The sequence below is a fragment of the Ascaphus truei genome, chromosome 12, assembly GCF_040206685.1.
Source record: "Ascaphus truei isolate aAscTru1 chromosome 12, aAscTru1.hap1, whole genome shotgun sequence".
Lineage (NCBI taxonomy): Eukaryota > Metazoa > Chordata > Amphibia > Anura > Ascaphidae > Ascaphus > Ascaphus truei.
The window spans coordinates 34,531,346-34,555,548 of record NC_134494.1 but is presented as its reverse complement, the minus strand read 5'-3'; the positions used below and the strand labels follow the sequence as shown (position 1 = coordinate 34,555,548).

Sequence of the window (24,203 nt, the reverse complement as noted above, 5' to 3'; positions counted from 1 at the left end):
CAGGACTCCTGATGAAACCTGCATAGGTGAAACGCGTAGAGTGTAATCCAGCATTGGTGAGTAGAGGGGCACATGAGCTGAGACCGGTCTGCACTACCTTTCCTGACTCCACGCTGTTGGAAGGCGCCTCCTGGAGACGTGACGATCAGAGTGACGTCAGAGGTGGGCATATCCAAGGACATCTGTCTGCTTGCAGCTCGATCTCCAGTCAGCCTGAGGGATTCCCTTTCAGACACGTGAGAGAAGGCGTCACAGATTGCGGAAGCAGAGTTCTGTTGGTGCAGATATTATATCCTAAATGTGTGATTATATTTTGTAAAATGTCCCAGTATATATATATATATATACATACATCTCGGTGAAAGCTACTGTTTCGGGATAAAAGATACCTTTATGTACATGTGTACTTTGGGAAATTTGTAAGTACAAATTTCTCTGGATTCTACTAAGAACTCACTGAATATCCAGTTTTTTGAAAGGCATATTTGCACTATTTTGCTTGTGTTTTTCTTTCCACATATATATCTGCGCTCCCCACAAACATCCTGGATACCTGACACCTTACAATTTACACTATTAAAAATTGCCCCCAAAGTCCACCCTCTTTTGAAATCTTAGTTGGCAAAATCTGCCTCCCCTTTTCTAAGCCCATCTTGATTGCTGGGATCTACCCTAAAGCCCCTCTACAGTCCCTGACTGACATCACCCAGTTTCTTGGCTCAATTTCCTCTCTGAATGAGAAGAGTGAGCTGCTAGCTCTTGGGGATTTCAACTTCAATTGGCTCGACCTTAAAAACCACAAAATCCAAATACAACTCAAGTCACTTAACCTAACGCAACTAATTTCCCAACCCACATGGACAAACCTGAAATCTCACATCCATTTCTTGCAAGAATGGATTCTCTTCTCAAATCCCAGCAGAATCCAATCCTCTGGCATCCTTCCTGATATTTTCAATGACCATGCAATAGTGCACTGTGTAAGGAAAATGAAACTACAACCAATCAAGCCCTAATGTCCTCCTCACTAGAACATTTATAAACTTTAACCCACAACAGTTCTGGCAGACCTTACCAACAGCCCTTGGTACAGAATCGACTTCATTCCCGACCCTGATTCTGCGCTCGACTATTTCCAATCCGAGTTCTTAAAACGCTGTGATACCCATGCTCAACTACGCAGAATAAGTGTACAGGGCCCACCTTCTGTGGGTTACAACTGACCTTATAGCACTCTACCAGGTCAGGGATGCCTTGTGTAAAAACTACAAAGTAACTGGCACTACCAAGGATCTCAATCACTACAGATGCCTGCAGAACATGTGCACAAGGCAAAAAAGACATGCAAAAGCACAATATTACTCTGACAATCTTCTCCAGAGTATATCAAACCCAGCTAACTTCTGTAAGGTTATCAACAACATATTCCAGCCTTCTAACCATCAAAAACCAAGTAATATCACCAAGGGGGATATTACTATGACAAACCCCACTGACATTGCAACTGCATTCAATGACTACTTTTTGGGGTGTGCTACTAACTTATTAGCGAAACGCAACACAAACCACAAACATGAATCTCATCCTGGAAGTACCCCTATAGCGCCACCCCCTCCCAACACTGCCCATCATTTTCAATTTGTCCCAGTATCCAAAGAGGTGATTACACAAGCGCAAACTCAAATTAAAACTAAGCAGCCAATGTGGACCTGACTTACTACATTCTAAGTTCCTAAGACTTGGTGCCCCAGCCATTGCCAAACCAATAACTTCCATACTCAACTCTATTCTGTCTGCAGGCCATATCCCTAAGACCTGGAAAACTGCCAGAGTTGTCCCATTCTTCAAAAGTGGGGACAAAAACACTGTCTCAAACTACAGGCCAATCTTTCTTCTCCCAACACTATCCAAAGTCATGGAAAAATGTGTTCTCTCCCAATTAAGCGATTACTATACCAAGACAAATTTCCCTAGCCAATTCCAATCTGGCTTTCGCCCCAAACACTCCACCGTAGACTACCCTGCTAAAATAATGCAATGAAATCCAGTGTGGAATGGAACGGAGACAACTCACTGGTGCAATATTCCTAGATTTTGCAAATGCTTTTGATACTGTTGATCATGCTATCCTGCTTAACAAATCCCCTTGAATATCACCTCTGGTGACCCGTAAGACTCTGTTCTGGGGCCCCTACTCTTCTCAGTGTTCATCAATGATCTTCCTACAGCTCGTAAGTGTTACGCCGATGCTCGCCACAAACCGGGACCGGACCGCGGGGCTGAGGTGGGGTTATATAATCACCGACCTGAGTCCACGCAGACTGATCCGGAGTGCGCAGTTCGTAGTCGTACATCGCAGGGTCAGGATTGGAGAAGGCAGCATCGTCGTTATGGAAGCAGGAGTTCGGCAACAGGTAGTCAGGATTTCCCCGCTTCAGCTTAGGAGCGTGAGCGCGGGGGTGGCTTCTGCGCGAGGAGCGGCCTCGGCCCATGACGCCGATCTCAGCAGGAGGAGACAGCAGGCTGGCCGAAGTTCACCGCAGGGCAGCGTCGGGTAGAACCAACGCTTCAGCGCAGAAGTCCAAGGCAGGTCACTGCAAGAGGATCGCAGCAAGCCGCAGGAAAGGAAGGGTAGCCACTGCTAGGAGGGAATGCAGCAGGTACCGGTGCTGGCAACACGCTTCAGCACAGACGTCCCGGGTAGGCCACTGCAGGAGAATAGCAGCAGGCCAGTGCTGGCATCAACGCTTCAGCACAGACGTCCAGGGCAGGCCACTGCAAGGAGATAGCAGCAGGCCGCAGGAAAGGAAGGGTAGCCACTGCTAGGAGGGAATGCAGCAGTACCAGTGCTGGCATCAACGCTTCAGCACAGACGTCCAGGATAGGCCACTACAGGAGAATAGCGGCAGGCCACAGGACAGGAAGGGTAGCTACTGCTAGGAGGGAATGCAGCAGTACCAGTGCTGGCATCAACGCTTCAGCACAGACGTCCAGGGTAGGCCACTGCAAGGAGATAGCAGCAGGCCAGTGCTGGCAACAACGCTTCAGCACAGACGTCCAGGACCAGGCCTCTGGATACTCAGGAACTTGGAAGGTAAGAACGCTAGGAGAGAGGCCTGGGGTGGTTTGTGGCAGAGACAGTAACATAGAGGTAGGAATAATTTTGCTCGGCGCTGGTTCAGAGCCAACGCCTAGAATATAAAGGGCGGAGATCCAATCACAGGAGGAGGGTGTGTGAGAATTCCTCCAATGAAGTAGCACAGGGCAGAAGCTGCAATGAGAGGCAGCACCTGTGCCATAGATTGCCAGAGGAAGCCTGCAACTGCACAGGTCTGCAAGGCAAAAGTCAAAGCCAGTAGTGGATTCCTTACAGTACCCCCCCCTTCAGGTGAGACCTCCGGACGAACAAGATCCATCACAGATTTGGGGGACATGGAATTGTTCCTAAACCTCCTTAGGAGAGAGGTGGCGTTGAAAGCCCATAGTTTGTTGGGATTCCTTACAGTACCCCCACCACTGGGTGAGAAGACTGGGTGAACAGGACCATTCATAGGTCTGGGAGACATTGAGTTGTTCCTGAAGTGTCTCCGGCGAGAATTAGGTCCACAATCCAGATGTACATTGGCAAGTGCCATGAAAGACAGCGGTGGTACTGCAGTTCTTGGTACATGGACAATGGGACCTGAGGGCTCCGGAATGGGAACATCGGAAGGACAGTAGCCAGGTGTCCGGTGCATAGTAATACTCCAAGAGTACGGGACACAGGACACAGATTGTCGGACAAAAATGGCAGAGGGACCTTCAGGGAAGGCAATGTCTTTGGTGAAATCAGCACGGAGGAAGTTGCGAGAGTCTTTAGCTTCCAAGGAATTCCGGGTGGTGGTTAGCAAGGGAATGGGGCGGGAGGGTTCACTACACACTATAGCAGCGGTACTTTTGATACCAAGCAGGGTTGCTATCCCAAGCAAATTGCGAGAGTCTGTAGCAGTGTGCATGCAACTCTTGGTCATGGTACTGGCAGTTGAAGAAGGATCCGCTTCCTTTGGTTTGTGATCTTTAGAGAGAATCAAATCCGAAATTGTGGCCTTGGCGAAGGACATAATAAGCATGTCAATACCCATAGTGGACCCATAGAGAACAGGAACGGACGCTTCAGGTAAAGCGACGAGGTCCAGTAAGGGTGTCTTCGTCTTAGGGAGAGGCCAATTGCCATACAGATCGGGCACTTTGGGCACCGCACAGAGACCTGCGAGTAAGGAGTCTGTTTGAAAGGTGAGAAAACAGATTTTATCCAAAATACAAGGCAGGCGGTTAAGCGGTGCATCAACCTTAGGGAAAAAAGTCTTGGGGTTAAAGCTGGGTGCCTCCAACACAGAGAAAGAAGACAGAGAACTAGAGCTTGGCTTCGGAGTGGAGGTCCCAGGTACCCAGGTCTCACATGATACTGTGGGAGAAGCAATGCAAATTGTTACTGTTTTAAACATAGGGTTTTTAACATCGGTAGCTCCAGGCACCTTTTTGAGAGGTAACCCTAGTTTTGGGACAGGACAGTCAATAGCAAGTACCCCAAGTATTGTGGAAGACACAGAGAAAAATAAGTCCATTTTAAAGACGGGATCTTCTGAAAAAAGGGAAAGTTCCAAATGCGATACCCCTGAGTTCGTGGTAGTAGACATACAGTCAGTAGTGGATACCCCGAATACTGTGGGCGAATCAGCGTGAAACAGTATTATTACAGGAATGGGCATCCCAGACTTAAAGTCATTTTTAATCATCCCGGAGGCTGTGGCATGATCCGTGAGAGAAACTGGGGTAAACTCTCCAACAGACACAAGGGACATCTTGCTTGTTACAGAATTGGGTCCCTGAGAATCCCTAGTGAGGGCATCAGACTCCATGGGAGACTTAGTGACAGGGGTTTTGGAACTGATTAAAGGAATTGCAGGTATCACAGATTTAATAGGAGAAATACCTTGCAAAACAGAAATTTTAGTAAAGGTGATAGGCATCACAGATAGGACAGACAGAAGTAAGCTAGGCAAGGTTGCTTCTATATCAGAAGATTTGGCAGCGGCAAAGCTTAACTCAGCGGCTGCTGGAGAACTTTTAACTACAGTGAGAAGGGACTGCAGATTTACAAAGTCAGGGATAAAGGGAGTCTCAAACTTAAAAGCCTGATCCTTCAAAAAGAAGGGCCCTAACTTTAATGGTACTGAGAGAGCAACAGCAGATACGCTGATCTCAGTAGGGGTCACTTGGAAAGGAGCATAATATGTACTGTTCGCTTTAAACCCTAGGATTTGAGAAAAGGAGAACTCAGACAGTGCAAGTGGGGCAACCACGACTGTGCTGGCCTCTGAAGTGGGTATTTGGGAAAGAGTGTCTGGGACATCAGAAACGACAACAGATTCCACGAAAAGGGGTCTATGCTCAGAAGCAGGGGTCTCAGCTCTCTGAGTGGCAGACGGGGTGAGTGAAATACCTAGGAGTAGGGATTCTGCGAACAGGTTTAGAGAAACAAACGGCTCCAGAATACTTTTTACTGGAGCCAGTATATTTGCCGAGAGTTCAGGGGGCATAGCCCCGGGAATTTTAGCCGAGTCAGAGGACAACAGGGGTTGATCCTCTGAGGCTAAGGAGGTGTCCCTGACTGACGAACTAAAGGGATCTACCAAGGAAGATTCACAGGGCTGACCTGCAGGGGTTAACATAGGAAAAACCCCAAGGGTTAAATTACTCTGTACCTGAGAATCAGAGAAATAGAAGCTAGTCTCCGAGAGTGGGGTCATAGGGGGTTCTGCCTCTTGCCCTAGGGACCTATCATTAGACTGCGGAATACTAGGGTTAGCAGTAGGGACCTCACAGAGCAGACCAGCAGGGGTTAGTACAGAAAAAACCTTGGAAACAGAGCTTAGAATCTTTGGTTTAGGAAAAGAGGGCAAACAGGATTCATTCTCTGGTGCTAGGGAAGACACACTGACCTGGGGAATGCAGGGATTTACAGTGGGGGACGCATATGCCTGACTAGCAGGGGTTAAGACCGAAATAACCTCAGGGACAGAACTTAGGGAGGTTAACTCGGGATTAGGGAGCGTGGCAGCTTCTTCCTTAGCGGGCAGCGACAGAGAAATGGTTTGACCATTCTTAGGAGAGAGAGGTACCCCAACAGGTTTAGCAACAGAACTGACAGAAAAGGGTTTGTGAATAGTCTGTGCGTGGGCAGCAAGTAGAGGTTCACGCTCGCTTATGTTTTTGTCAAATTCCAGGAATAATTTAAGGGTGGTGTCTATAGCCTGAGCCGGTACCCCAAAATCCGCTGGTTCAAGACCTGGAGTAGACATAAGAAGGAGTAGTTGGGAGTACTGGGCTTGTAACATCTTCTTCACCTCTCTACATTCCTGAGACCTTGTAAGTATTTCTTTACGAGTTAGTCTTTCTGCAGGGGTTAACCCTTCATACATACATTCAAGATGAGGTGGAGGCAGTCTTTCAAACAGATACTGTTTTTCAAACAGGGACTGGTCCGCAGCCTGGGACATAGGTACAGTTAAACATTTACCATCCCCCGCCACGGCGCGGTCCGGTTTTAATGGGCCGAGCATACTGTTACGCCGATGCTCGCCACAAACCGGGACCGGACCGCGGGGCTGAGGTGGGGTTATATAATCACCGACCTGAGTCCACGCAGACTGATCCGGAGTGCGCAGTTCGTAGTCGTACATCGCAGGGTCAGGATTGGAGAAGGCAGCATCGTCGTTATGGAAGCAGGAGTTCGGCAACAGGTAGTCAGGATTTCCCCGCTTCAGCTTAGGAGCGTGAGCGCGGGGGTGGCTTCTGCGCGAGGAGCGGCCTCGGCCCATGACGCCGATCTCAGCAGGAGGAGACAGCAGGCTGGCCGAAGTTCACCGCAGGGCAGCGTCGGGTAGAACCAACGCTTCAGCGCAGAAGTCCAAGGCAGGTCACTGCAAGAGGATCGCAGCAAGCCGCAGGAAAGGAAGGGTAGCCACTGCTAGGAGGGAATGCAGCAGGTACCGGTGCTGGCAACACGCTTCAGCACAGACGTCCCGGGTAGGCCACTGCAGGAGAATAGCAGCAGGCCAGTGCTGGCATCAACGCTTCAGCACAGACGTCCAGAGCAGGCCACTGCAAGGAGATAGCAGCAGGCCGCAGGAAAGGAAGGGTAGCCACTGCTAGGAGGGAATGCAGCAGTACCAGTGCTGGCATCAACGCTTCAGCACAGACGTCCAGGATAGGCCACTACAGGAGAATAGCGGCAGGCCACAGGACAGGAAGGGTAGCTACTGCTAGGAGGGAATGCAGCAGTACCAGTGCTGGCATCAACGCTTCAGCACAGACGTCCAGGGTAGGCCACTGCAAGGAGATAGCAGCAGGCCAGTGCTGGCAACAACGCTTCAGCACAGACGTCCAGGACCAGGCCTCTGGATACTCAGGAACTTGGAAGGTAAGAACGCTAGGAGAGAGGCCTGGGGTGGTTTGTGGCAGAGACAGTAACATAGAGGTAGGAATAATTTTGCTCGGCGCTGGTTCAGAGCCAACGCCTAGAATATAAAGGGCGGAGATCCAATCACAGGAGGAGGGTGTGTGAGAATTCCTCCAATGAAGTAGCACAGGGCAGAAGCTGCAATGAGAGGCAGCACCTGTGCCATAGATTGCCAGAGGAAGCCTGCAACTGCACAGGTCTGCAAGGCAAAAGTCAAAGCCAGTAGTGGATTCCTTACAGTAAGGGAGCTTCAATACACATGTATGCAGATGACACAATCTTATATGCACACAGTCATAGTCTGTCCAACCCTGAACACATACTTTAATCTGTCTTTTTTAGACTCAAAAATTGGATTTCCCGAAACAAACTGTTTTTAAACACTGACAAGGCTGTAACAATGGTATTTGGGACCAAGGCTAAAGTTCTAAAGCTTTCAATGACTGAGCTCCAGATCAGAACCAACGTTAACTCCTGTTAATAATTTTAAATACTTGGGCAAATGGTTTAACTCCCACTTAACATTCGAGATGCACACTGATACCTTGACATCCAAAACCTATGCCAAAATAGGTGTACTTTACAGGAACAAATCCTCCCTAGGACTGAGTCACAGCTTTGAGCACAGCCAGGGCTAAGATGCATTGTCAGTAAACCCACGCACAAACAGACTGTTTCGACCTTAATGGGTCTCCTCAGTGTGGGGTTGGTTATACTGGCTATGCAAAAAAATGAAAAAAATGAAGCAAGGGATAGGTTTTACCATACTTAGTTAAGTTATGGTGGGGAAAAAAGTGACAAAAACCCTGCACAGCAAAGCATATAACAAATGGAAATATTACTGTATGCTCATTTGCATGTCTGAGACAGGTCTGCAACCCCGCCTTTCACCATTATCACCCAGCACTTCCACTGCAGCAATGGATTCTGGGAAATGACATGCAAATGAGCTTTCAGTAATATTTCCATTTGTTATATGCTTTGCTGTGGAGGGTTTTTCTCACTTTTTTTACCCACCATAACTTAACTCAGTATGGTCAAACCTATCCCTTGCTTCATTTGCATAGCCAGTATAACCAACCCCACACTGAGGAGACCCATTAAGGTTGAAACAGTCTGTCTGTGGGTGGGTTTGCTGGCTATGCATCTTAACTCTGGCTGTGCTCAAAGCTGTGACCATGCAGCAAGCTTAAGTCTATAGGGAACCATGTTTATGGTTTTGAAGCAGAAAGTGGCACTGTGTGCTCATTTGCATGCCATTTCCCAGAATCCCTTGCTGCAGTGGAAGTGCTGGGTGATAGTGGTGGGTTGCAGACATGTCTAAGACATGCAAATGAGCATACAGTCATTTTTTCCATTTGCAATATATATGTCATTATTTACCCCAGTGAGAGAAACCTCAAAATCATAAGACCATAAGAATTGCCAATACTGGGTCAGACAAAATTGTACATCACACTGCTTCTCTTATACACAATGTAACGGTAACTGTACAAATTGCTTTTTGAATGTTTCTCCTGTAATCTCACTGCAGGAATTGCCTGCGACATGTTGTGAGACCGACTAAAATCAAAGCCTTTGGCATACTTGAACATGAAAGGTACTTATTTCAATGTGATTATTTCCTTGGTAAAACATTTGATAAATAATGGATACATTTTTAAAGTATTCTCATACAAATTTAAATGAAGACATATACAAACAGAAGAAGCTATATACACTTTTTAAAAAATAATAGGCACTTTAAAAAGCTCATAAAAATGTTGGTCATTGAAGTTTAAACATTAAACTGTGTGTTTGTGCTTGTGTATATTTGCATGAATCATTTTCTACAGTGTCTAAAGTAATTCAACTTGCTTTATGAAGAGATATATAGTTTCCTATTCTCTCTCTCTCTCTCTCTCTCTCTCTCTCTCTCTCTCTCTCTCTCTCTCTCTCTCTCTCTCTCTCTCTCTCTCTCTCTCTCTCTCTCTCTCTCTCTCTCTCTCTCTCTCTCTCTCTCTCTCTCTCATAAAAGAAGGTATCAAGTAATACTGAAGTACTCATTTATTCTGCACTGTAAATATACATATATATACATATACATCTCTCTATATATTATTAAAACACATACATATATATATATATATATATATATATATACACGTACATACACACTTCCCTATATATATTGTTAAATCACATATGTATTTACAAAATAGTAACACTCCCGTGTTAGGTAGGGCCCTCGAGGCTGGTCTGTGCTTGGTAAAGGATCTAAGTACAAACAACGGATATCTCAAGGAAAGATGTACGTCAAAAAATGCAAAAAAAAATTGTGAGTAAAGATATTACTTATTGGAACATACTTCACATGCAGAACCTACATATTACAATAAAGTAATTTCTTTATTCCCGATTCTATTATTTGTATTTTCTTGTTGCTGGTATAAATTATTTCCTGAGATATCTATTGTTATATATATATATATATATATCACAACAAGAGAAAAAATATTAGCGCCAACCTATCACTATATAATATCTCTATAAAAATAAAAGGTGATTGTAAAAATAAAAGTAAAAATAATACAGATAAGAATAAAAAACCTATGCTAAGCACAGTGGATAGAATAAAAATGAATGTATTAAACTAATAAAATACATAAAAAAATATAAAAAAAGAAAATGTCCAGAAAAATATATATAAAAAAATATATATATATATTATAAAGTATATACACATAACTATATATAATTGTCTATATATATATATATAGAGAGAGTTAAATTACTTTTAATTCTGCATTTTTGCCAATGCAAATGTGTAATCTTAAACGCCTACATATAACAAGGGTGCTATGCAATATGAATATGAACCACAAGAACGCTGAATTATTATTGTAAACAAATGGATAAACAACTATTTCAATAACCAAATTTGGCATTACTGAGTTAAATTAAGGTCAAGTTTTGTTGAAAGATATTAATAGTTCAAATTAATGTCGGGAAACAAACATTTTTTTAAATGTCAAATATTCCTTAAACATATGAATAAAAAAAACATATTTAAAATCTCCTAGTAACTTGAAGCATTTGAGGGCTGAATACTTTTCTTTAAATCAACGTGATGTATTGATTCTTTTTAGGGTACGGTAACTCCTTTTATAATAACTTTTAAGCCTTGGGCAACCTGTTCTGCACGCAGCTTGAATTAATCCTACATGTTATACACAGTGTGCACCAGTGAGCCGCCTGACAGACAAAACAGAGCCGGACATTAGAACAATAGCCTAATGCGTGACTACGGAATGGAAATCATAAACAAAAGCATATCAATGTTGAGACATACCAGGTTCTTCATATCCAGGGCCTCCATGTTGCTAGGCAGAAAAGCTGGAAGTGTTGCAAGTACCGGGGTTTCATTACTTCACACTAACTACAGAAGCTCTACGGTTTTATCCATTGCCCTGAGATTTCACAATGCAGCACCATTTACTCGATGGTAGCTTTGGCCAACTGACTGCAAAGGGATTCCCGGAGAGTTCTCTAAATCCCCTGAGATGCATCTATTTATCCGGCATACTTTTTTAATGGACGTCGAAACTATCAGCTATTATGATACGCATGACGGCAGAATGCACTGGAGTTCATTCTGTCATGTTATAGATTTATTATCACCTTACTATTCATTAATATATAATTTGTGTTGCTTCTTTTGTACCTCTGTGTTTAACCCATTTAGTGCCAGATTGGTTCTCTAGTTAAAGCTACAGTACCAAAGTGTATTTGTATGTATGTATGTCTTTATTTATATAGCGCCATTAATGTACATAGCGCTTCACAGCAGTAATACACGTGACAATTATATAAATAACAAATAATACAAATAACAGGTCATGGGAAGAAGTGCTTCAGACATATTTGTTCATTTTACGTGTAGAAGGTTATGTTATTTATTTGCTGTTTCGTACACGTAGGGCCTCTACAGAATACTGTTGAAATGTATTCAGACACAGAGGGGAAAGTTCAGTTACTCTATCCTTAACTTTTGAGATATTCTGTGAATTGAATATGACTTCAACATATTAAATGTACTGTACTGCATTAGGATACAGATAATTGTTGGTGAATATACAGTAAATACTGTATATATAAAACAAAACATAACTACAAACACATCAGGTATTACATGTTAGACTCCTGTGAACATCTAACCTTTGGGGGCATTCGGTATGCTACCCATTTAAGGAGCTATGGTAAATATCAGCAGTCATACCTGTACTGTATTTGCAGGAAAGATGGGTCTCTCTCTGCCCAGGGAGTCTTCTTTACACTGGGAAACATTGAGCACATTAGTTCATCAAAATGTTTTACAATGGACCCTTATATCTATGATCTATAACAGGGCTCTCAAACCTATCCCCAGTGACCAATAGTCCGGCTAGGTTTCCGAATAACTAATGCATTTGCAAACAAACATGAATGCACTTAGATATGAAAAGTCAAACCCAAGACACTGAGGAAAGATTTCCGAATAGCTGATCTATAACGGGCATTAGAAACACGATGTCAAGGAAACATTTTGTCCAAAACTTAAGAGTGTTTAAGTGCTGTACATAATATTAAATTAGTGCCCCAAACCTTTTCTTACTCTATTGACATGCAGGCAGAGAAAACCGATGGAGTTGTTGTCTGCTCAGAGCTGTGTGTACAGGAACTTAATACTTGCACACAAATATTGATTCAAAACAGACACTCACGATTAGCTTTTGAGATTTCCGAGAGGCTTGTTTTTGTGTGCTGAGTTTGTGCTGAATGAGCAGAGATTGGTCTGTGCGGCAGTCGTAGGTTCCATGCTCTGACTCATCTGTGTACGTATCTCTTGCTGAATCTAAACAGAGAACAATTCATGTTACAGCAAGTATTAATAACCATACTAGTTTAATAACACTATTCTCCATATATCACAATGCCACTCAAGTAGGTTTCTCTTAAAATCCTTTGTCTGTCACTTTATCCCATTACTTCCATTACCCCTCAAAATAGTAATGAACATATCTGCTATTTAGATCGTTAGAATAATTGTAAGCTTTTCATGTTAGAAGTCCTTATTTATACACTGGATTACAGCACAGTAACACTGGAATAAGTCCATTTGAATTATACAGTAGTTATAAAAGTTAGATGCTACAATTAATTACATTATTTCATTGTTGTTTTTGCTGTTCTAATGACAGATACAGAATTTTAACAACATTTAAAGTACATCTCTGTGCTCGATAATTTTCATTTAGTTGTATTATTACTGTAATTGCCAATAAATGCAATTTCTGATTAATCAGATAACGGAGATAGACCAAGAAACAGGGCTATCTTTGAAGGTGTAGGGTATTTCCTGATTAGACCCTTACCTGTGTATTGTTTGAAGTATACTCACTTCCCACTTTACATGAAACACTCGTAGGTAAGAACCGTTACCCAGGGGGAGACATTGCAATAACACCCTAATCACAGGACAGACTTTGGGGCAAAGCCCGAGCACAAAGCACAACAGCTGGTGGAACCTGACAAAGCACTACACAAAGGAAAAATACCGTCTGCCTCATAGTCCCAAGTGTCTAATCATACACGAAATAGTTCCTTAACACCTATTTAATTACTATGGATACTAACCTCAGTCCTGAGTGTCCTGGAATAAGAACCGATTTTTGTCTTGAGACAACAAACCAATTTTAAAATAATGAACACCTTCCACATGATGAGGAACATTTCAGCTCCATTCATATGCATGTCATTAAATGTGTCTCCAGCATAGGGAAGACGCCTTATTTATTATTGAATGTGTATTAAATAGGGGACTGTCTGTTCTGTTTAGTGAAGTTATAAGTACAGTGTGGAAAGGCCTAGGATTTCTAATCATGGTCTTCAGAGCAACAGAATATCGACAAAAACATGGTAAAGAACATCTGTAAGTGGGGTTAATTCAGGAGATTTTGCATTCTGCTCAATATACGGTATGCTACTCACATTTCTGGAATAAGGCCCCCTGTTAGAGGCTGTTTACAACATGAAAACAAAACATAAAAAACTAATACTGGAGAACATTTTTTCAATGTTATATATTCATCTAGTAGTGCCATATTCTAGTAACTACTGTACAGTATATTGGTCCTTATACAGAGGTAAAGGAAGGGTTCACAGTGTAGTGTAGGACCTGCATTAATTTGGTTATACCTTGACGTTGGTATGCAGGTTTATGACGCTTTGGCCAAAGGGTTTAACTAAATAACCAAGTAATTATTATTATTATTGAAGTATTTAAATGTTATACTTATTACCATATATGTTATGTCAATTAGATGTAGCATTGGGCACCCCTGTCTTTAACTGTATTGGTCCTGTAGGTTTGTTGCAGGTTATGCTACTTTAAGTGTTACCCCCTGTGTAACCCCATTCATACTGCCCCCTGTGTGATGAGCTCACACACACACTCACGCTGCCCCCTGTGTGATGAGCTCACACACACACTCACACTGCCCCCTGTGTGATGAGCTCACACACACACTCACACTGCCCCCTGTGTGATGAGCTCACACACACACTCACACTGCCACCTGTGTGATGAGCTCACACACAGTCAAATTGCTCCTGTGTGATGAGCTCACACACTCGCACTACTCACTGTGTGATTGCCATGAGAGCAGCCAATAGTAACAGCTATTGAAGAAGAGGGACGATAAGAGAGAGGAGCCTTTAAGAAAGGGGAGGGCGGCCACGTTGAATCAGATCTGCATGGACCTGAGTACTATCAGGTTTGGTCGCGGTCTGCCGAGAGAGTGCACGTGGCAACCCGGGGCAGAGAGCTACAGTTCGAGACGTGGACGAGAGATCAAGCGTCGCCGGAGGGGACCATCAACATCTACAAAATCACAACAGTACCAAAGCACCCGTTATCAAGAATAGGCCTGCAAAAGAGTCAGTACACAATGAGGTCCCATGGTGTGCTGGCACCATCACAGACCAACATACCCAGGATTGGGTGGCTACTACAGTACACAACTGACTCACACCAGCACAGCGTTATTGGGGATTGTGTATTAACCTGTATACTGTGTGTAGTGATCCTTGGCTGGTCATGCGGTACCAGAGTTATTTATAAGTAAAGTAGTTGTATCACCCATTCTGTGTCTGTATTCTTCCTGCCGTTTCACCGGAAGCCACGTGTGGCCCAGTAAGCTATTGACAGGGACTCAGGCCCCCGCCTCCGCTACAGTCGTAACTCTGAGAGCTAAAAGTAGAGGGGTCACATAATGGTCCAACTGGAGCAATCAGCAAGTTTTCTGAATCGTATACAGTACATCATTTTTACCTGACCTCATATTTAAATTGTACCTCTGAATAACATTTATGTTGATCTATGGAAAGGTTGCGCTTTCTGGAAAACAATCTTTTTTTCCCCGGGAGAAATACAACTTTTACAAAAAAAAAAAAAAAAAGTATTCCTAAAATATTACATCTGTAATTGGGTCATGTCCCCCGCTGCTGGAGTGATGCTGACAATAAGAATGAGAGGCTGGCAACTGAACGTGGAACAATGCTTTGCCAACCTTTTCAGCGGAGCAGAGATTAATTCCTAACAGTTTTAGCTGGTATTTTAGTGAGTGTTGGCACATGGAAAGTTACATAGCTTGGAGGGCAATAAGAATTTTTCCATCACCTGCAAGGTGTTGTGAACTTGTTCCCAACTAAGCTGTTTTCTTGCAGTCATGCCAAAGTGTCAAATCCCTGCTGGGGAATGCACTTTTCGATCAAGTTGTCAACATCACATCTTCTCTGGTTGACTGCAGATATGCTGTAAACTTTATAAAAATATTCTATTGGCAAGCAGGTTAAAGGGGTAATTGAATTAACTCAGTCAGTGCTGTGGTGGTGAGGGTGTAACCAGGCCATCAATAAAGGTATTATGCCTGGCTGGTTACCTCTAATCCATATTTTGGGTTTTAGAGTATCAACCCTTGAACCTGTTTGTTGTACATTCAAATGTATGTAATTGTGCGACAATAAAGAATTGTCTGTGTTTTACCTTTCCAGGTGTGCCAACAAGCAGAGATTGCTGGGCTATGAGTTTCAAGGGGGTTTTATGGAGAAAGTTTTATCAGAATGTGTCTAGGTAGCCAGGTTCCAGAGCTGCTGGATACCCCAAAAATGTACCCGGGAATCAGGTTGGATTCTTGGATACATTGAGACACATTGCTCCTGCAAAATCTCCCCATGAAACGCTTGTGCGACTCATCTATAGGACTCCCTGCTTCAGCACAAACCAGAAAGGTAAATGGGGCATAGGGTATAGTATCCCTGAAACAGTAAAGGGGCCCCTAGTATAAGGGGGATGCCCAGTTAATGCCCTGATCACCCAGAACCTGGAATAGGGGTTCTGGGGGTACCCCAAACATATATAAGGTTGCAAGGGTTTTATAAGTTCGGGTTTCAAGAAGAGAATGAGATACAACCCTGAGAATGAACCTAAGCATTTTTTCATTTTACTTTGGGACTTAGAAAAATATGGGAAAAAATATATATTTTTACATAAAGTTTTATTAGCACAGAAGGCTGTGGTGATGTTAAAAGTCTAAGTCAGGTTTGCAGTGTGTGAGGGATATGGCTAGTGGGAATACAAGTAAAGAGTCTAATTCTATCTCTCATAAACAGATGAATTAGAAAGAATAAAAGTGTAAAGTATATTTTATTAAACGGGTATGTTTAACATGTATTATGCGTGTGCACTGTAAAATAAGATGGGACTTTCAAAACTGGTATTCTGAGTGAGCCAGGGGGCTACCAAACTGTGGTGCCACTGTGTCTACTCGAGGTCCGGACTTGAAAGCCACAGATGCTGCCAGAGGAGTGAAGAACATTTGGGCAGGATGGCTAGGTGAAGTACCCACGTCCTGGGATCAATGCAAGCATTCGCCTTCCCAGACCTGGAGGCACCTAGCCCCGCAGGTGGCTTCTGCATAGCAAGTGGCCAAGGTGGCAAACTCGCGCATACCCTTGTTTCCTTCAGAAGATCCGCTTGCCCGGCTTCAGAAGACTGGCAGCCATCTGATTGGCTGGTGGGAAAGTTCCCACGCTGGGATTGGCTGTAGTATTTTGTGAATGAACTCCAAAACACTAACAAGAAACTCTGCAGCCAATCCGGACGAGAGATTCTAAGCGCCAAGACAGCATCGGCAAAATCAAAATCACCAAAAGATGCTCAAAGAGAAATAGACGATAGCCGGCTTCAGAGATTTCAAGGCAAGACATTTTCTAAGTCCCACTTTTCAGGGCCAAGTTCTGAAAAGAGAACGTAGCGGTCGCGGCTGGGATTGCAAGCCGAAAAGAGTACCAGGACGTTTGGTACTATCTCCCGGTCAAGGGATTTTGGCATCTCTAAAGCAGATACAGCGGTGGTGTCAGGAACTTCATGCCGATTTGAGTTCCAGGACATTTCGGGACAAGTCCCGGTCAACCTAAAGATTTTGTTTTATGGACTATTTCACCTAGGAACAGCTTTTTTTGCAGCCCAGACCCCAAGTAAGTGTGTTTTCTCTTGTATTTTGTCCCAACTATTTATCCCAAGGGCAGTACAAAGGACTCTTGGTCATCCCATAAGGTTGGAGGAAAGGAGATTTCACCAGCAACAAAGGAAAGGGCAGTTACAGTGTGGGATTCATTACCCACTAGCTGAGAAACCCGGCGTTGCCCGGGAGTACAATTTCCCACTCCCCCCTCTCTCTCCACTCCCCCCTGTCTGTTTCTCCGCTCCCCCCTCTCTGTTTGTGTTCCCCCTCCCCTGCGCAGCTCCTTTCCCCCCCCTACAGTGCTCTCCACACACACACACACACACACACACACACACACACACACACACACACACACACACACACACACACACACACACACACACACACACACACACACACACACACACGGTCCCCCACACACACTGTGTCCCCCCCACACACACACACTGCCCCCCCCACACACACTGCCCCCCCACACACTGCCCCCCCACACACTGCCCCCCCCCCCCACACTGCCCCCCCACACACACACACACACTGTTCCCCACACACACACAAACTGTCCCCCCTCCCCCACACACACACTTTGTCCCACACACTGTGTCCCACACACACTGTCCCCCTCCCCCCACACACACTGTGTTCCACACACACTGTCCCCCCTCCCCCCCCACACACACACAGTCCCCCCTCCCCCCACACACACTGTGTCCCACACACACTGTCTCCCCCTCCCCACACACACACACACACAAAGCCCCCTCCCGTGTTACAGGACTCACAGCACCGCTCCTCTCTCCCGCGCTCCTCCAATTGTCGCACGCCTAGCCCTTCTCTGCTCTCCCTCCTCCCGTCCGGGGAGCACTGCGCACGCGCCCCCTCTCTGCACACCTGTGAGCGCGAGCCACCGGGAAACATGCAGCAGGGAAGGTGCGGGGCTTGTCCGGCTGAGGGGGGAGAGTGACGACCACCAGGAGGGGGGAAGGTGCGGGGCCTGTCCGGCTGAGGGGGGAGAGTGATGGCCACCGGGAGGGGGGAAGGTGCGGGGCCTGTCCGGGTGATGGGGGAGTGAGCGCCACTGGGAGGGGGGAAGGTGAGCTGCGGTCCGGCTGACTGGGGAGAGTGACGGCCACCGGGAGGGGGGAGGGGGTAAGGGTGTGTGTGTGTGTGTGTGTGTGTGTGTGGTGTTGGTCAGAGGCGCACATGGTCACAGTGTGCGGAGTGTGTGCATGTGTGTCTCTTCTCCCTGCCTGGCCCGCAGGCCAATGAGCTGTCCAGCAGACATACACACACAAACATTATTTGAGACTTATATATATAGATGGAGACTGTGATGGCAGATACAATAGATTTGTTCAAAAAAAGGTTGGACATCTTTTTAGAAAGGAAAGGTATACAGGGATATATCTAATAACTAAACATGGGAAGGATGTTGATCCAGGGAGTAATCTGATTGCCAATTCTTGGAGTCAGGAAGGAATTTATTTGTCCCCTTATGAGATATCATTGGATGCTATGACACTGGGGTTTTCTGTTTGCCTTCCTCTGGATCAATATACTGTAAGTACGGATATAGGATAAAGTATCTGTCGTCTAAATTTAGCATGGGTTGAACTTGATGGACGCACGTCTTTTTTTCAACCTCATCTACTATGTAACTATGTAACATTACTATGTAACTACTATATAACTACTATGTAACTATGTAACTACAGTACAGTATGTACTATGTCTCACGAGCAGATCCTGTAGTCTCTCCCCTCGAGAATCTTCTTTACTCTCCCCCGATATCATTTTGCTCTCTGATATATTATACTGTGGCTTCTCGCCCTTCCCCATTACTGCTACTTTTAGATGGTTTTATGTTTTGCGCTGCACTGGGATATGTGATTTTGATAATAAATCATTTGTATACTTTTTGCCCATCCAGGTGCGCCCTTTAAGTAAGATTTATTTTCTCTTCTCTGTATGCATATACTGTATAGATCAGTGTTTCCCAATCTGTGCTCCGCGGCGCCCTGGTGCGCTATGGCTTGCCTAGAGGGGCGCCGCGATTAGCCTCCCCACCATCACTCCGATTATCCCTCCGATTATCCCTCCCCACCATCACTGCTTCATGCCGGCCGGGCCACAGGGGATTGGCTGCAGGTCAGAGGAAGCCGGGGGCGGGGCTTCCGCTTTGTGCAGAGCACACGGTGAGTGTGTGTGTCTGCCTTCCTGCTCCTGGTTCCTCTGTCTGCGCGGTGTCCCGTCCCCTTCTGCCCCGGGTGATAGGAGAAGGTAGGGGGGTGATAGGAGAAGGTGGGGGGGGGGGAGGGGAGGGAAAGAGAGATGTACATTTGCCTGTCCAGTGACTGTATGCAGGGAGCTGCCTGCACGGATCGCATGCCTTTCCTCCCCCCCCACCCCAGTCACTCACATCCGTCGCTGCCTCTGCTCTCCACTGCTCTCCAATGTGTGTATCTGTGTGTGTGTGTATCTGCATCTGTGTGTGTGTGTGTATTTATTTGTGTGTGTATTTATTTATTTGTGTGTGTATTTATTTATTTGTGTGTGTATTTATTTGTGTGTGTGTGTGTGTATTTATTTGTGTGTGTGTGTATTTATTTGTGTGTGTGTGTGTGTGTGTGTGTATGTGTGTATTTATTTGTGTGTGTGTGTGTATGTGTGTATTTATTTGTGTGTGTGTGTGTGTATTTATTTGTGTGTGTGTGTGTATGTGTGTGTATTTATTTGTGTGTGTGTGTATTTATTTGTGTGTGTGTGTATTTATTTGTGTGTGTGTGTGTGTATTTATTTATTTGTGTGTGTGTGTGTGTGTGTGTGTATTTATTTGTGTGTGTGTGTGTGTGTGTATTTATTTATGTGTGTGTGTGTATTTATTTGTGTGTGTGTGTATTTATTTGTGTGTGTGTGTGTGTGTATTTATTTGTGTGTGTGTATTTATTTGTGTGTGTGTATTTATTTGTGTGTGTGTGTGTGTGTGTATTTATTACTGTGTGTGTGTATTTATTTGTGTGTGTGTGTGTGTGTGTGTGAGTGTGTGTATATCTGAGAGAGTGAGGTCTGAGAAAGTGAGATCTGAGAGAGTGAGGTCTGAGAGAGAGTGAGGTCTGAGAGAGAGTGAGGTCTGAGAGAGAGGTCTGAGAGAGAGAGAGAGAGGTCTGAGAGAGAGAGAGGTCTGAGAGAGAGAGGTCTGAGAGAGAGTGAGGTCTGAGAGAGAGTGAGGTCTGAGAGAGAGTGAGGTCTGAGAGAGAGTGAGGTCTGAGAGAGGTCTGAGAGAGAGAGAGAGAGGTCTGAGAGAGAGAGAGGTCTGAGAGAGAGTGTGAGGTCTGAGAGATAGAGAGAGTGAGGTCAGAGAGTGAGGTCTGAGAGAGAGAGAGAGAGAGAGAGTGAGGTCTGAGAGAGAGAGGTCTGAGAGAGAGAGAGGTCTGAGAGAGAGTGAGGTCTGAGAGAGAGTGAGGTCTGAGAGAGAGAGAGAGAGGTCTGAGAGAGAGTGAGGTCTGAGAGAGAGAGAGAGGTATGAAAGAGGTCTGAGAGAGAGAGAGAGTGAGGTCTGAGAGAGAGTGAGGTCTGAGAGAGAGGTCTGAGAGAGAGAGAGAGAGGTCTGAGAGAGAGGTCTGAGAGAGAGAGTGAGGTCTGAGAGAGAGTGAGGTCTGAGAGAGAGTGAGGTCCGAGAGAGGTCTAAGAGAGAGAGAGGTTTGAGAGAAAGTGTGAGGTCTGAGAGATAGAGAGAGTGAGGTCAGAAAGTGAGGTCTGAGAGAGAGAGAGAGAGAGAGTGAGGTCTGAAAGAGAGAGGTCTGAGAGAGAGTGAGGTCTGAGAGAGAGTGAGGTCTGAGAGAGAGAGAGAGAGAGAGAGAGAGAGAGAGGTATGAGAGAGAGTGAGGTCTGAGAGAGAGAGAGGTCTGAGAGAGAGAGGTATGAAAGAGAGTGAGGTCTGAGAGAGAGAGAGTGAGGTCTGAGAGAGAGAGAGAGAGAGAGAGAGAGAGAGAGAGAGTGAGGTCTGAGAGAGAGAGAGAGAGAGAGAGAGTGAGGTCTGAGAGAGAGAGAGAGTGAGGTCAGAGAGAGAGAGAGAGTGAGGTCAGAGAGAGAGAGTGAGGTCAGAGAGAGAGAGTGAGGTCTGAGAGAGAGAGAGAGTGAGGTCAGAGAGAGAGAGAGAGTGAGGTCAGAGAGAGAGAGTGAGGTCAGAGAGAGAGAGTGAGGTCTGAGAGAGAGAGTGAGGTCTGAGAGAGAGAGAGAGTGAGGTCTGAGAGAGAGAGTGAGGTCTGAGAGAGAGAGAGAGAGAGGTCTGAGAGAGAGAGAGTGAGGTCTGAGAGAGAGAGAGTGAGGTCTGAGAGAGAGAGAGTGAGGTCAGAGAGAGTGAGAGTGTGTGAGAGTGTCTGAGAGAGACACCAACTGCGCACTGCAACTGTTAGGTATGTATATACACCTTTGTTTTTACTTTGGGCGCCGCGTAAAAATCCTGATCGCCTTGGGGAGCCTTGAAAAAATTCTGATTGCCTTGGGGAGCCTTGAAAAAATTCTGATTGCCTTGGGGAGCCTTGAACCGAAAAAGTTTGGGAACCACTGGTATAGATGAGGCCCTTATCTTGTGATGTTTTGTGTCAGGTACATCTACATTACTTGCAGGAGGAAATGATAGGAAGTCTCTTGAAGTGCCATGTACTCACCCACATTAACAAGATAAGATCGCACAGCTGCCTTATCATGGTTTCCATTTAGCTTGTGGAGCAGGACATGCGCATCGAGTCACTTGTATGGCTTTTGTTTTTGAAACAAACTGCTATTAAATACAATTAGGCAAAGGGTTCAAGAAATAATTTGATTGAGATGTCAGCGATCTGTTGTACTGCAACAATACGTCAGACTGACATTTTGTAAGGTACAACTTTGTCTTATTTTAACACAATCCGATAATGTTTATTGTGTGGAAACTGGGAATTCCTGAACAGCAAGGACAGTAATTCTGACTCTCCGGATACATGAAAGTGGGTACATTACTTTTTAATTCCTTTGTCAATGTGACATACGGGAGATTATAGCAAGTGAGCACCTTCAATAACTATATAATAATAGTAATAATAATAATAATAATAATAATAATAATAGTAATAATAATAATAACAATAACAACAACAATAATAGTAATAATAACAATAATAATAATAATAATAAAACCTCCAATAAAGACTCCATGACACATGCAATGAATTTGCTATAAAGAACAGTTTACAAATAAACACTTTAAAAATAAATGCATTTGCATATGTACTAATATTTACATAAAAATAGTGATAACATTCCTATAAAATGCTTATCGTTACATTCTCAAGCTGCTGTAATTAGCAGCAGGTTCTGAGCATCAGCCAGTAAGGGGCAGGCAGTGAAGCGCTCACTCACAGCTCTCACACGCAGGCAGTGAAGCGCTCACTCACAGCTCTCACACGCAGGCAGTGAAGCGCTCACTCACAGCTCTCACACGCAGGCAATGAATTGCTCACTCACAGCTCTCACATGCAGGCAGTAAAGCGCTCACTCACAAGTCTCAAACACAGGCAGTGAAGTGCTCACCCACAGCTCTCACACGCAAGCAGTGAAGCACTCACTCACTGCTCTCACACAGAGGCAGTGAAGCGCTCACTCACAGCTCTCACATGCAGGCAGTGAAGCGCTCACTCACAGGTCTCACACACAGGCAGTGAAGTGCTCACTCAGCTCTCACACGCAGACAGTGAAGTGCTCACTCACAGCTCTCACATGCAGGCAGTAAAGCGCTCACTCACAGGTCTCCAAAACAGGCAGTGAAGTGCTCACTCACAGCTCTCACACGCACGCAGTGAAGCGCTCACTCACAGGTCTCACACACAGGCAGTGAAGTGCTCACTCAGCTCTCACACGCAGGCAGTGAAGTGCTCACTCACAGCTCTCACATGCAGGCAGTTAAGCGCTCCCTCACAGGTCTCAAACACAGGCAGTGAAGTGCTCACCCACAGCTCTCACACGCAGGCAGTGAAGCTCTCACTCACAGGTCTCACACACAGGCAGTGAAGTGCTCACTCAGCTCTCACATGCAAGCAGTGAAGTGCTCACTCACAGCTCTCACAAGCAGGCAGTAAAGCGCTCCCTCACAGGTCTCAAACACAGGCAGTGAAGTGCTCAACCACTGCTCTCACACGCAGGCAGTGAAGCACTCACTCACTGCTCTCACACGCAGGCAGTGAAGTGCTCACTCACAGCTTTCACATGCAGGCAGTAAAGTGCTCACTCACAGGTCTCAAACACAGGCAGTGAAGTGTTCACCCACAGCTCTCACACACAGGCAGGGAAGCACTCACTCACTGCTCTCACACACAGGCAGGGAAGCGCTCACTCACATCTCTCACACAGAGGCAGTGAAGCGCTCACTCACAGCTCTCACATGCAGGCAGTGAAGCGCTCACTCACAGGTCTCACAAACAGGTAGTGAAGTGCTCACTCATAGCTCTCAAACACAGGCAGTGAAGCGCTCACTCACAGCTCTCACACGCAGGCTGTGAAGTGCTCACTCACAGCTCTCACACATAGGCAGTGAAGTGCTCACTCACAGTTCTCACATGCAGGCAGTGAAGTGCTCACTCACAGCTCTCACATCCAGGCAGTAAAGCGCTCACTCACAGGTCTCAAACACAGGCAGTGAAGTGTTCACCCACATCTCTCACACGCAGGCAGTGAAGTGTTTACCCACATCTCTCACACGCAGGCAGTGAAGCACTCACTCACTGCTCTCACACGCAGGCAGTGAAGCACTCACTCACAGCTCTCACACGCAGGCAGTGAAGTGCTCACCCACAGCTCTCACACGCAGGCAGTGAAGCACTCACTCACTGCTCTCACACACAGGCAGTGAAGCGCTCACTCACATCTCTCACACAGAGGCAGTGAAGCGCTCACTCACAGGTCTCACACACAGGCAGTGAAGCGCTCACTCACAGCTCTCAAACACAGGCAGTGAAGCGCTCACTCACAGCTCTCACACGCAGGCAGTGACGTGCTCACTCACAGGTCTCACACACAGGCAGTGAAGTGCTCACTCTTCTCTCACATACAGGCAGTGAAGTGCTCACTCACAGCTCTCACATGCAGGCAGTAAAGTGCTCACTCACAGGTCTCAAACA

The 24,203-nt window shown here is 45.4% G+C and overlaps 1 protein-coding gene across 4 annotated transcripts in view; it reads right to left on the bottom strand.

Moving 5' to 3' along the window:
* Positions 1 to 24,203, bottom strand: part of ANO3 (anoctamin 3) — a 183,733-nt gene that overhangs the window by 82,390 nt on the left and 77,140 nt on the right. For 2 of the 4 annotated variants that reach the window (XM_075567281.1, XM_075567282.1), the window contains exons 3-4: positions 12,244 to 12,374; positions 11,760 to 11,816 (exon numbers count right to left, since the gene is read on the bottom strand). In XM_075567281.1, the coding sequence (XP_075423396.1) occupies positions 11,760 to 11,816; positions 12,244 to 12,374 (188 nt within the window). Of the gene's footprint in view, positions 1 to 10,832; positions 10,977 to 11,759; positions 11,817 to 12,243; positions 12,375 to 24,203 lie in introns of those variants that run through there. The other 2 variants (XM_075567283.1, XM_075567285.1) reach the window with 2 other exon arrangements.